The 13,523-nt window shown below is 33.6% G+C and overlaps 1 protein-coding gene across 1 annotated transcript; it reads left to right on the forward strand.

Annotated features, from left to right (window-relative positions):
- The first annotated feature begins 10,046 nt into the window (after positions 1-10,046).
- LOC129798541 (L-dopachrome tautomerase yellow-f2-like) lies at positions 10,047-11,732 on the forward strand. The gene is made up of 2 exons (XM_055841741.1): positions 10,047-11,338; positions 11,400-11,732. The coding sequence occupies exons 1-2, from the start codon at positions 10,166-10,168 to the stop codon at positions 11,613-11,615; spliced, it is 1,389 nt and encodes a 462-aa protein (XP_055697716.1). The 5' UTR covers positions 10,047-10,165; the 3' UTR covers positions 11,616-11,732.
- Positions 11,733-13,523: the final 1,791 nt, after the last annotated feature.

A 13,523-nucleotide genomic window follows, 5' to 3' on the forward strand; every position in this document is an offset into this window, starting at 1 on the left:
CAAAATGGCGGACGGAATTCCCGTCCAATTTGTTAAAATTGGCATCTTTCCTCTTTCCTGATATGAATTCTAGTTGCCAATTGGTGTTCTTGAATAGTTACTCTATCTAAAGCAATAGAGTTTGTAATGAATTAATGCACAGAATTTAAATTCAGTGACCGTTAAGACATGTATTTGACAAAGGCACCCCGCGCCCCCATATGAGATAAAATTTTTTTCTTTTCAAAAAATTCATCTACTAATCAGAAGGAAACTAATCCCAAAATATGAACATACTATCTCAAGCAGGGGGGTGACATTAGCTCTGAAAAATGCGACCAGTTTTAGTGTAATTTTTTCCCTGTTTTCGTACATATTTCACGAGATATCTCCAATATTACGTAGATTTCCAATTTAGGGTTTTCGGTTGCCTGTTCGTTATTAAATTGGCTTTTATTTTGTATTAGTATTTTTTACTAGTTCATTCTACAATGACAAAAAACAGCTAATAAACTCAAAAAATTTTTCGGCTCGCTAGAAACATATGGGAAACATAGGAAATGTCATGTCCCTGATCTCAAGTATTTCTGGTACATTGACTGAATAGGTTAATGTGATTTTATACTCTGTGGGACAGGATAATGACACGAAGGACATAAATTTATTACTTTTTACGCAAGGCGTTATTGTAAAGACTCATAGTTACAATGATCTCGATCTCAGATACAATATATACTAAAATTTCATCGAAATAGTATCATAAACACCGAAAATACAGTCCGGTCAAGACATTTTTGATTATTGCCCGGGTCAGGGAATATCGAGAGAAGACTGTGACCGACCGTTGGAAAGGTCTCGACATCAGGTACAAAAAGTCTACATTGTTACAAGGAAAGTACTCGAGTCATCAAATTCATATAAATCTGGGGCTTTGCTCAATACGCAGAAAGGCATCAAATTAAATGTGGTATATTAAAAAATTGCGAAATTGGGTTAATTTTTCTTTAAAAATTCCCCAAAGTTGAAAATGACACCTTACGCAGCACATAATAAAGAAAATTCGAATGAGACTGCATGCAGCGGTGGCTCAGCGGTGTTATTTTCAACTTTGGGGGATTAAAAAAAATAACCCAATTTCTCACGTTTTGAATATACCCCGTTTAATTTGATGCCTTTCTGCGTAGTTGAGCAAAGCCCCAGATTTATATGAATTTGATGACTCGAGTACTTCCATTTTGGAAAATTTTAGTCCCAACTACCTCATATACAGTTATGGAAACTATAAAGTATAGTAAGCATAGACCCATCTATATATTTAGCTAGGGTAACTAAATGAAATAGTTGACTAATATTAGTTACAGTATCTTTTTCATTTAGTTATCATAACTAAATCAGATTAGTAACGGGTACTATAACATATTAGTTCCAATAACTAAATAAATGTGGTTGATACCCATCTTATTGGCTGTAATAATTATATCATATTAGTTGTGGTTACTATATAGCTCGAAAAAGCTTCAACACATAAGTATAAAACTACTCTTTACTATTGAAAAAGTTGTCAGAACTTTATGAAAATATAGGCCCATTTATTTGCATTAGTTATGAGAACTAAAAGGAATTAGTGACCAATATTAGTTGGGATATCGATCTGATTTATTTATTTAACACAAGCAAATATAATTAAAGCAAATTATAATTAAATCGCCAAAAAGTGAGTTGGCCCCTTGTAATTTCCAAGGAGCGATATGAAACCATTATGAAATAATTGCCGCAACTTATCCACGTAAATATTGCCTTATGTTCTCACTACTAATAAATTTATTATAAGTAAAATGTTTTAAGATTATAAGAACCGATAATTGGATAATTGGATAATAATCTCCTTTTTAATAATAGCGCCCCTAGTGGTGGTTTTACAAACTTTCGATATTAGAAAGGGAAGTGGCATTTCACGAGAGCTTTCCAAAACGCTCTCACTTTTTAAATTATGGCATTTGGAACCGGAGTTATGGCCATTTTAGGAAATATTTTTGGACTCTTATAGCTCGGGTCTGGGTGTCGGAGGACCTTGAGTTTGGTACTGATCAAAAGGTCTTAGACCCAGCTATAGCATACTAAAATTTGAGATCAATCGATGTTATAGTTCGATGTGTAGTTCGTGTTTCCCTTTTACAGGCAAAAATTCAAACATTAGTGTTTCATTATTTTCAAAAAGAATATTTTTTAGGTCTGTAGGGTAAATTAAGCTAATTCAAAACCTGCTCCAAATGGAAACGTCATTGTTTTCGTGATAAATACAGTACTAAATTATTATGTTTATATATTTTCTATAGCACAGATTCATTATTTAGTTAATTTTGCTCCAAATAAAGCAAAAATCCATTCATATTCACAAATTTTAATTTGTTAATTTCTCTTAAAAATTAAAAGTGTACCTTTTCACCATCGAATTTTTCATCGATCTACAATGTTTTCCAATGAAAAACACAATAAGGTGACTGTTGTTTATTCGTTTTGTTTAACATTTTTATCATATTTCTGACTAATTTTAGTTAAATTAAGTGTTTTTCTTTATTGTTAACGGTATGTGAAGTTTTCGAATGAAATACTTACCTATTTCGTGAACAAAAATGGTTTTTCTGAAGTGTCTGCAAATGCTTAAATAGGAAACCCCGAAAATATGATTTTTTTGGACAGATTTTCTTGTTGTTTTAGATAGGAAAGGAGAAAAGACCAGGAATAAGAACAAATCCTACCCTCAAAAGCAACTCAACAAGGTTTTGGAAGCCTTTCGTCGCGGTTTCACTTACACTGTTTGTCTCCAATTAGATACTTTCCCTTGTCTTCATTTGGATTAATTCGTTCCCAATAGAAGAAATTTCTCTAAACACTAACATTCAAGAAGAGTCAAGGAGCAAATTTATGTAATTCTCTTCAGAAAAAATATGAACTTAATTTGTTGAATCTTCTGTCAAAGTCAAAGCGTCTGGAACTGGTTTTGAATTAGATCATTTACCCTAGCACTTTCATAAGGGATGAAAAAAGATTCTCATTTGCATTGCAATGATAATAATTGATTGGTAGAACTATTTTGAGTATTCAATGTTAATTTCATTGAGAAATTTTAAGAATTACGGCTATTAGAACCGATTTTAGATTTTTTAAAAAATTGAAAAAATCGCAAGTTAAGGAGTCGTGAGTGACATTAAATGCGCTAATAGCAATTTAATTTGTAGTTTTTTTGTTAATTTTATTTTCTGACAATTGTAACCATGGTACACTTCTTAAATCTGAAGGCCCCTAAGATGTGGAGGCCCGGTGCCGTGGCCTCAGGGAACCCACCTAAATGAGGCACTGATAAAGAGATATATTAAATTAAGGGTTGAAAATAAGTAAATTGTCTTCAATATTCCATTTGTGATTTATTGACCAAATTCTTAGACATAATTTAATTATATCTTTTTTTTTTGTTTCACGTTTAGTTTAGTTTTTCGATTTCGAGTAGGTTCCTCCTTCGCCTTCGTAGGAGCGTTGCTGATTGCATTATGCATCAGGAAAGAAAGCATAAAACTTTTCAACATTGCTTCAGACCACTGCTATTGTTTTATGGCATATTTTTCTTAATGTTCAACTATTTATTTAATGGAGAAGCTGGTTCCGTAATATTTAAGCTACATCGACAATTTATTGATTTTATTTTCTAAAAAAGTTTTTTTTCTAATACAATTCAAGTGTGGTAAACAACTTATGAAATTTCTCTGCATTAATAATTCACTATTGAAGATCACTCTCCGAGGAGTTTTTACCAAGATAACGAGTGCAACTTTTTGAGCAGGTTTGTTATGAAATTCCAACCAATTCACCGCCACCATTCATTCACATATAATTCCCAAACACTCACCGGTGCTAGTCCACTGAATTTCTCATATACACCAATCCCAATTAATTAATGGCAAATTGTAACAAATGACTGGAGATCCAACTTAATTTTGTACACGTAATTGTAAAAACAAGCATCACTCTGGAACTTCTTGCAAAATCATACTATAATTACACGAAGAAATTGACGTGTAAGTTTGCTCATGATGATGAAGGGGTCAGATCTTTGTTTTTTTTTTATTTAAGCTTCAAGGGACGAAGAAACTATTCATTGAAGAATTCTTGAGCAATTCTCTTTTACTTTCAAAATATTTCCACAATGACCATTTTATCCACGAACAATATTTTATGATTTATTTCTTAAATTTATCCATTTAACATTCATAGGAATTTTCCATATCAGTTTAACTGTGTTATCACACTTGCACATTAAAATTTTAATATGATTCACATTAATTGTCGCTGGTGAGAGTCCAAATGTGTAATTTGTGTGTTTGAATCATTTTATATTCAAAATTTGATCTATTGATAAAAAGGTAGACTTGGCCCGCAAAATTTGATATAAATTGATTTATAGCATTAATGCGAAAAATTAATGCGATTTTCTCTTTAATTTTTTAATGTGAAAAATATTTATGCTTTAGGTAAATTTAAACTCATTTTTGCAGGCCAAGTCCACTTCTTTATCAATAAATAGAAAAACCTCAAATATTAAGTGACTCAAAGACACAAATAACATATTTGGACGCTCACAAGCGACAATTAATGTGAATCACATTAAAATTTTAATGTGCAAGTGTTATAACGCCGTAAAGTTGGTTGTTGGTTCTGTAAATATTTCCGCAAAGTAATTAGTGAATTCCTCCTGGAATTTTCTTTCAGAATTTGGAAGAGACATCCACCTTGGAGCATTCACCTGCGTGATCATACGAGGGCTGTTGTCTGATTGAAGATTGAAACACGAAAAGATGAGGAACATCATGTCCATCCATCATGTAAGAGGTAAGTGCAGACAATTGAGAAAATTGAGGCAAAACTCTCTCTCTCTCTCCTTTCTTCTGTTTTGAACTTACAAAACAATTGGCTTTTTTAATAATTATGCTCATTTTTTGAAGTACATTCGTAACGAAAATTTCGCGAAATTTATGAAAGTAACTTGCGAAATTTCATAAATGAGAATTTTTAAAGATAAAATGCATTAACTAATGACCTGTAATAAGGATATTGAAACATTGTTTAACTAAAATTGTGTAATCAGTGTGTTTAAAAGACTTACTGCAAATATAAGAAGGTTCAATAATTTGTTTTGATTAGAATAATAAATATTCTAACCAAATGCCTTACCTGCTTTGGTGATAGTGCTTCTATGGTTCTTGTGTAATTTTTATTTAATTTTTTTTAGAGTACTTTCAGAATTCTTACTTTAGTTTTTCAATTTCTTGTAGCAATACGATCCATCCTAATGCATTTGGATAATTCTGAATTCAATTTTATACCAAAACTTAACAATTATTGGTTTATGATTTATGAAAGTTTTGTGGTGAGACGTTAGAGTTAAGTAATGGTTGAATTCCTTTTATTTGGCTGCTGCAAGTTAATAATCCATAGACTGCAAATTTATATTAAAGGAGATCATTTTGTTAGTAGAGTCAGCCTTCGAATAATGGATTTGTTCCTGTTTTTCCCAAAGTAAAAATTCTTTACCATTAAGCGGTCTTCAGATCTAAGGCTTATCTATATGGCTTAAATACTTCAATTTTTTAATCGGTGAAACTTTACGGATTTTACTTAGAATTCAATATTAAAGGGAAATAAACCTATCAGATTTTGAAAAATCATTGCAATTCCTCATTGTTTAACAATTCAAAACCTTTAAAAATTTGTATGAAAATCGTTTTGAGGGTAGGCGGTCTGCTTTCGAACAAAATTATGCTCAATGCTTATGAACTGTTGTTCTAAACAATCTTAAAAAAATTGCAATATTCGAAGGATTCGAAAGTTAGCGCAAGCCAGCGATCTTCACTCAATTAAAAGAAAGTAATAATCTAAAAACCGTGTAATGGAAGACCTCAAAAAAAAAACAATCACCTACGTCCAGAACGTCGTAACTCTCTGTGCGGTCTCACTATTTGGGTCTGGACGTCTAAGAGGTTTTCTTGCTTTTTCAGCTCTTCCCTTTATTTAGCTAATTTCCTTATTTTTCCTATGAACTAAATGTAAGGGACTTAGAAGTTTATCTTATAGTTTTTATAATACTTTTTGATAAATCTTAAAATATGTAAAAATCATGCCGAGAAATTTCGAATTTGTCTTTGAATTGTGACAAAAAGAACAGTGGCAAAGCGTTTCAGTTTTGCAGTATGCTCTAACTCGAGATCGAACACATCGGGAATATTTCTGCGCTGATTGCAAGTGGCATCTTTTAATTGCTTTATCGTCTGTTAGCACTAGCCCTTTCACTACGATTAACCTCCCGTTTGTATTTGAATTAACATTATAAATGTCTCTAGGAGCGGCGTCGATTTCTCATAGGACCGTTGCTAGTGTGAGTTACCCCTTCGGAAGGATTATTGTGGAGAGGAGTGGTATTGATAGTTATTTCATGTTGAATCGTTGTAGGGAATAGATCGTTATACGGGCTTCAGACCTAAGGCCGGCTTCAGACTGGAGGTTTAATCCAGTTCCCGAAGGTCTCAAAAATCTTAATAATAAGCAATTTTATTGATTTTTCAAAATCTAATGAATTATTTGCCCTTAATATTCAATCCTAAACAATAATTTCCTAAGAAATCATGCTTGATGAAGAATTAGAGGAGTTAAGCCAGATAGCTAAGCCTTAGGTCTGAAACCCGTATAAGGCTTAGCCATATGGCTTAACTTCTCTCATTTCTTATCAGTCAAGATTTTTTGAGAAATTTTTACTTAGGATTGAATTATTAAGAGCAAATGACCTATTAAATTGTGAAAAATCAATAAAATCGGTTGCTGTTTAAGGTTTTGAGACCTTCGGGAACTGGGTTAAACCTCTAGTCTGAAAACGGTCTTAGTCATCTGGCTTAAGTCCTCTAATTCCTTATCAGGCATGATTTTTTAGAGAATTGCTGTTTAGGACTCAATATTTAGGGCAAAAGATCCATTAGATTTTGAAAAATCAAGAGAATTGCTTGTTATTTAGATAATTGAGACTTTCGGGAACTGGGATAAGCCTCCAGGGCCTCCAATCTGAAGCCGTCATTAGGAAGAATGTTGAGAAAATCTCGAAAGTCAAAATTCTAAAATCTATCTAAACCCTCGATCGAACGATCAAAATCCTAAATGGAATGACATTATAATCTCCAGCAAATCATAGGAGTAGCTATAAAACTTTTAAGTATTCTGGATTTTGGCAATCAGAATTATGGCTTTCGTGATTTTGACTGCGACCCGGGTGGAAGACAAATTAAAATAATAAACAAAAAAAAAAGAAAAGTATTTTTTTTGGGAAGAAAGAAAGACAGTGAGCGGATATGAAAAAAAATCTAGAGTGACATGATAACTTTTCTTCGATAGTATCGACTGTCGATTACGAAAAATTTAAACGATAGCTGTACTTTTCGTAGCTACTACAAATATTTATCAACAGTCACTTCCTATTAAGAATATCACAATAAATGTTCCAACAATGCGTAAAAAGTCATTATTCACGTATTCTATAAGAGATAAAGATTTGTTGATACTATCACTTCGATAGTATCGAAAAGTTATCATTTCACCCCTGGACTTTTGGGTGGGTCACCACATATCCAAAGTTGATATCTCTTACCGCTTATTCTTTACTTATTTTTTTTATGATTAGTGTAAGATAGCCTAATTTAGAACCTGTTCCAAATGAAAATAGGGGAAAGCGCGCTATTTTCGGACGATTTATGCTTCGCACAAATCATTTTTTTTTAATGTGTTATAAATGAATTTGGCCCATTATAATCTTGTATTTTAATAGGTAGTCCAATAGCTCAAATTTTCTGAAAAAAGCTATGGGTGAAATCCATAAAAAAATGAAGTTGAAAAATTGAGAAAAAATTGAATTGTTCGAAGCTTGAGTCGTCGGAAGATAGCGCGCTTTCCCTATAGGATTTCCCTTAATAAATAAAATACTAAATTTGTATTTATACTTATATAATCTATGTGAGAATCTTATTTTATTCTTTGCGCTCCAGAAAAATCGAAAATCCATTCGTATTGATATAAATTTTAATAAAATTCTCTTTTGAAGCAAGTTGTGTAGGGGAAAGTGACCATGCTTGATACTGTAAAATGATGTCCAAGGTTTGTGATTATTTTCTGATTAACACACAAACCGAAGCGATTCTTGCACTATGACAAAAAAATGTCTCACTTATTAGGTTCATAATCCAACCTCAAATAATTCCTGGAAATCCTTAGATTTTCCTCAAGAAGAAAATGGAAATTCAGTAGCGATTTTTATACAAGTTGGGTCCGGGGCCTTCCTGTATAATAATTGCTTCGACAATTCGGAGGCCCATTTTCACTGCAAAAAATTCACCGGATACAAAAAAATTGCACATCAATATTTAGACGGAACTCTAATCTATCTGCTTAAGTCATTTGTAAGACTGGTTATTAGTTTTAAAATCACTTTTATGTAATTTTTCTAAGCCATGTTTTTATGACATTAGGGCGCTAGCGAAAACCATTTTTTCACTTTGAGTCCATGAAAATGTCATTCTGCAACCTTAAAATTCAGGCAACAGGGTTGAAGATTATGTCAATTGTCGATAAAATTGGCGGATTACAATATGTGTAATTATGAAATAATCACATCTAATGATATAGTTGCCACATTAAAATTATCATTCATGGACCCTTCTTAAAATATAGGATGGACACAAGTAGAATTTATGAATTTGTTACCACCCACAAAAACAGTGTCCACCAAGTAAAAATATTTTTATATAAATATTAGTACTGATGACCCCTCTATGCGCCTATGATAGTAGTTTTCGTGAACAGCGACATTAATTAAGAAATACTTATGAAATATCATGTATCGAAATTACAGTTTTGGGCCTATTTTTGATTTTTGCTTCCTGAAACTAGGAAAAAAGAGCTAGGATCCTAATTTTTTTAGGAAATGTGAGGCTTAGCATAAGCTATTGAAATATATTGCTATGAGTCATAACTATTGATTAACATAGGAAAAAAATAGTTATTATCAAGCTTGGATCGTATCAAGCATGGTCACTTTCCCCTATTAGGCGTATTTTCCTTATATTGCACTTTTTTTTTAATTTGAAGCAAAAACATGAGGAATTTTAAGAAAAACAGACAGTAAATAAATTGAGGATCAATTATGTTCCGTCATCAGTTTCTCAAAAGGACATTTATCTTTATAAAAATGTTTTAAAAACAAAACCTTTGCAAAATTGGTATATAACACACTTTTGACAAATTTTAACAAAATTCGTTTGTTTAACAAAACTTTTTTCAGAGTACTCAAAAGGAGAATGTTAACGTTTTTCAGAAATTTTTCAAATAGATTTTCTTCTATTAAAAAAAATAAGCTTTTGTTTTTTTTTTTTAATTTCCAATGATTAAGACAGAGGAGTGCAAGAACGGTTTGAAACCGAACAAATGTCAAATGAAACTTGTACGTCAATGATCAAAACGCTATTTGAATTAACTTATTTTGACGTTTATTCGGTTTCAAACGGTTCTTGCACACGTCTGGATTAAGATCTTCAATTCCTTTTGTCTTGTTCATTAAAAATATATTGACATTATTATATGAAATGAACTTCCTTTGACAAACACAGTTTCTTCTTCTCAAATTACAACAAAAAATTGATTTTTAGATTTTTTTCTGGAAAATTACCTTTATTCACTGAAACCTAATTTAGAAAACCATATTCGACTCTTTTTTCTTTGATTTTTTTTTCTGCAAAGATTTGTGAATGGCTATGACGAATCTTTTTAATGGTTTGTTCTTCACTTAAGATTCTTCACTTAATAAATTGCCGAAGGGATAAAAAAATGTGAAATTTCCAACTTTTTGCATCCCTAGATGTGGTCTATTGTCTCTAAACTGGTGAGATAAAAAAAAAGTGAGCGATTTGTGTGTTTGTATGGCAAAAAGATTGCGATGTCAATGAACCATCAGTCCGCGGGAGTTTCACTCTTGCACTGGGAGAGGTGAAATTGGACGTGAAGGCGTCGCGGTGTTTGTTATAAAAGAGCGGCAAGTGAGAGTGAAACGTTCAGTTGTATATTCCACTGACCAGTGTTTGGATGTGAGTGTTTTCCAATCATGCGGGTTGTCCTAGCAGTTCTTATCCTTCATCTCCTTGCCATCTGCCATGCAGACGATACCCCAGTGTTCTCGTGGAAAAGTGTTGAGTTTGAGGATGTTGAGAAAACTGCCACAGTCGGTGGCTATCCATCTTATGTGGCCAGTGGAAATCATGTCTCTGGAATTGGGTATCATGCTAGAAGTGGCTCAATGATTGTGACTATTCCACGGCGTCAGCCAGGAATTCCCGCAACAGTTGGAGCATTCTGTGCAAAAGATTGGAAGAAGGGTAGTAGTCCTAAGATCTTCCCTATTCCAAATGGACAACTCAATGCCCTCAAGGAGGGATTCTTCAGTGAAGCTAAAGAGATGACTTCTGCAGATGCTGTATCGAGAAAAGCCCGCGCAAGTGGAGATGATCTAAAGCCAATTATTTCCGTTTCAACTCCGATTATCGACAATAAGTGCAATAGATTGTGGTTCCTGGACACTGGAGCTATTTGGTATCCTGATCAGATAATTGTTGTACATCGTCCTTCGATGTGGGTGGTTCAGTTGCCAGAGAAATCTTGCTCTAAGGATGCTTTCAAGGTGATCAAGAGGATTGAATTCAGTGATGATGAAGTGGGAGATCTCTCAGGATTAGCTGATTTGGCGCTGGATTTTGCCAAAAATGGCACTTGCGATGATGTTCATGTGTACATGCCTGATTCACTGGGTCGTCAGATTGTAGTGCATGATTACCGTAAGGGTAAAACCTGGGCATTCCGCGGACACTATTCCTTTGATCCGATCGTAAGGGAGAGTGCTATTGTGGCTGGAGATAATCAGTATGTGATTGAAGAGGGAATCAATTCATTAACTCTTGGCTGGAGGGATTCATCAGACTACAGAGCTGCTTATTACATTCCACTCTCGGGAACTGGTCAATTTGCCGTATCTACGCAAGTGCTCAAGGATGAATCCCGTGCTCCAGGAAACTTCCATCCAGAAGACTTCAGACTCATCGGATACCGAGGTCAGCAACTTCAAGCTAATCGCCATGTATTTGATCCCAAGACTGGAATAATTTTCTATGCTGATGCTCAAGAGCAGAGTATCAGATGCTGGAATGTTAGAAGGCCATTAACTCCTGACCACATTGGCGTTACCAATTTCAATGCCTCTGATATTGAAGGACTTGATATATCTGTGAGTTTCTCCATTACTTTTTCCTTTCCAGCAATTTTTTGACTCGTTTTTTCTCGGACAGATTGACTCACGAGGACAGCTGTGGATTCTGGCCAATAAACCCCTTAAATTCAGGGTTTCAGGAGTGGACACCAAAGAAGTTAATGCAAAGGTATTCCGTCTTTCTGTGAATGACGCTATTCAAGGAACTTCCTGTGAAGATTCGAGTGCTATAAATGACGATTTTGACGAAGCCGAAAGGAATGTTTATGAAAATTTTGAAGATTTTATTCACTGAATTTAATATTTCAGATGTAAATTTACAATTAACATAGTGAGATTCCCATTGGGATTTCTGTGATTATTTATGACGGTTTCCCACTGTTTTACTAACTAAATAAAACAATTATTAAAATTTTTGTGTTTCAATGCTCTTAAAAATGTGAGAAAGAATTGGGGAGTATGTTGTCCCTTTTATCCTTATTCTGATCATCAAACTGAAGGTTTATCTGTATTCCTAAAGGCTCCGGCACACCTTTTAGATCGATAAAATTCGATGAAATGAAAATTTACAGCCCCTTCTTTCTCATACGCTTTGAATATGTCTATCTCATTCTCTCGCACTCCAATTTTGATTGAGCTAAATTGAATTTGGAGTGATGTTTAAAAGAAGAAGAAGAGTGCGAAAGAATGAGATAGCCATATGCAAGCCGTGTAAGAAAGAAAGAGATCCGAATTTCGAATTCATGAAATTGTCATGACCTAAAAGGTGTGCCGGAGCCATAAGTAGGGTAAGTGTGCCAAATTCCGGCCAGCTTGCAATTCCGGCCACCTTTTTTGGTCCTCGAATTTCAATAAATTTTTAGTTTTTACATACTCTAGAGATTATACAATGCAAAGGAATAACAAAAAATGTAGCTTCGACAAACGAGATGACGTGAAAAAGATATTGGAAGAATTCCCGAAGGGCAAGGAACTACGAGAATGAAGGTGGCCGAAATAAGCCACCAAAGCTATGTCTACATTTTTATTCATTTTAAAATGTATTAAGAATGATTTTAGAGTAAATAAAGACGGTAAACTCTTTACAAGGTTCTAAGCAACACTCCTTAAGTAGAAGGAATAAAAAAAAGTCAATTTCTATTAAAGATATTATATTTCAAACTTGAGACTTTGGCGCTTGCATGCAACTATGCCGAAATTTGGCACACTTACCCTATCTATTTTCTAAAAAAGCAACGTTAAATTGAAGATTTTAAGAGAGTCCTTACCCTTTTATCCTATAAACTAATATTTTTTATTCGCATTGGAAATTAAGCCCTTTTGGTAGAACGTAAAACAAGTTGCGTTAAGCTGGCTATACACTACACTAAATATATTGCAATATTTCTTTTCAATATCCAATATTAATAAGGATTGCCTCCACATTGCAAAGGTAATTGACATAAATTTTCAATATTGAAGAAAATTGTCCAGTGTGTAGGCAATTATTGCAATATTTGTTTCACTAGGCCAAATAATGTCAATACTTTTTTCAAAGTCACATTGAAATAAAATTTCAAAGAAATTCTAAATATCAAATTGATTTGATATTTCCTTCAATATTTTCTAATGGTCAGGAGGCTTTTTGGGTTCTGAACATCACAGAACTGTTGGGATTTCCTTGTTCATGAATGAAAACACATCCAAGATCAAAATCCAAGTCAGAACACATCTATTCGTGCTTCATCCAGAAAATCCCAGATTCTCTCAGAATTTCGCTGTACATTTTGTCAAATCTTGGAATTTTGTTGTGCACTTGGTTGAATACACCCAGAATACCCAAGTTGGTCAGAAGATTTCTCCTGGTTCCTACAGAAAATCCCAGAAAATCTATGATTTCCTGGAGAAACCAGGAGAAATCTTCTGAGCAACTTGGGTATCTTGGGTGTGCTTGACAAAATACAGAAGAAAATCCTGGAAAATCTGTGATTTTCTGGAGGAATCAGGAGACATTTTCTGATCAACTTTTGTATCTTGGGTGTTCTTGACAAAATACAGAAGAAAAACCCGGAAAATCTGTGATTTTCTGGAGGAATCAGGAAAAATTTTCTGACCAACTTGGGTATCTTTGGTGTTCTTGACAAAATACAGAAGAAAATCGCGGAAAATCTGTGATTTTCTGGAGGAATCAGGAGAAATCTTCTGACCAACTTGGGTATCTTGG

This window comes from Phlebotomus papatasi, chromosome 1 (genome assembly GCF_024763615.1).
Source record: "Phlebotomus papatasi isolate M1 chromosome 1, Ppap_2.1, whole genome shotgun sequence".
Lineage (NCBI taxonomy): Eukaryota > Metazoa > Arthropoda > Insecta > Diptera > Psychodidae > Phlebotomus > Phlebotomus papatasi.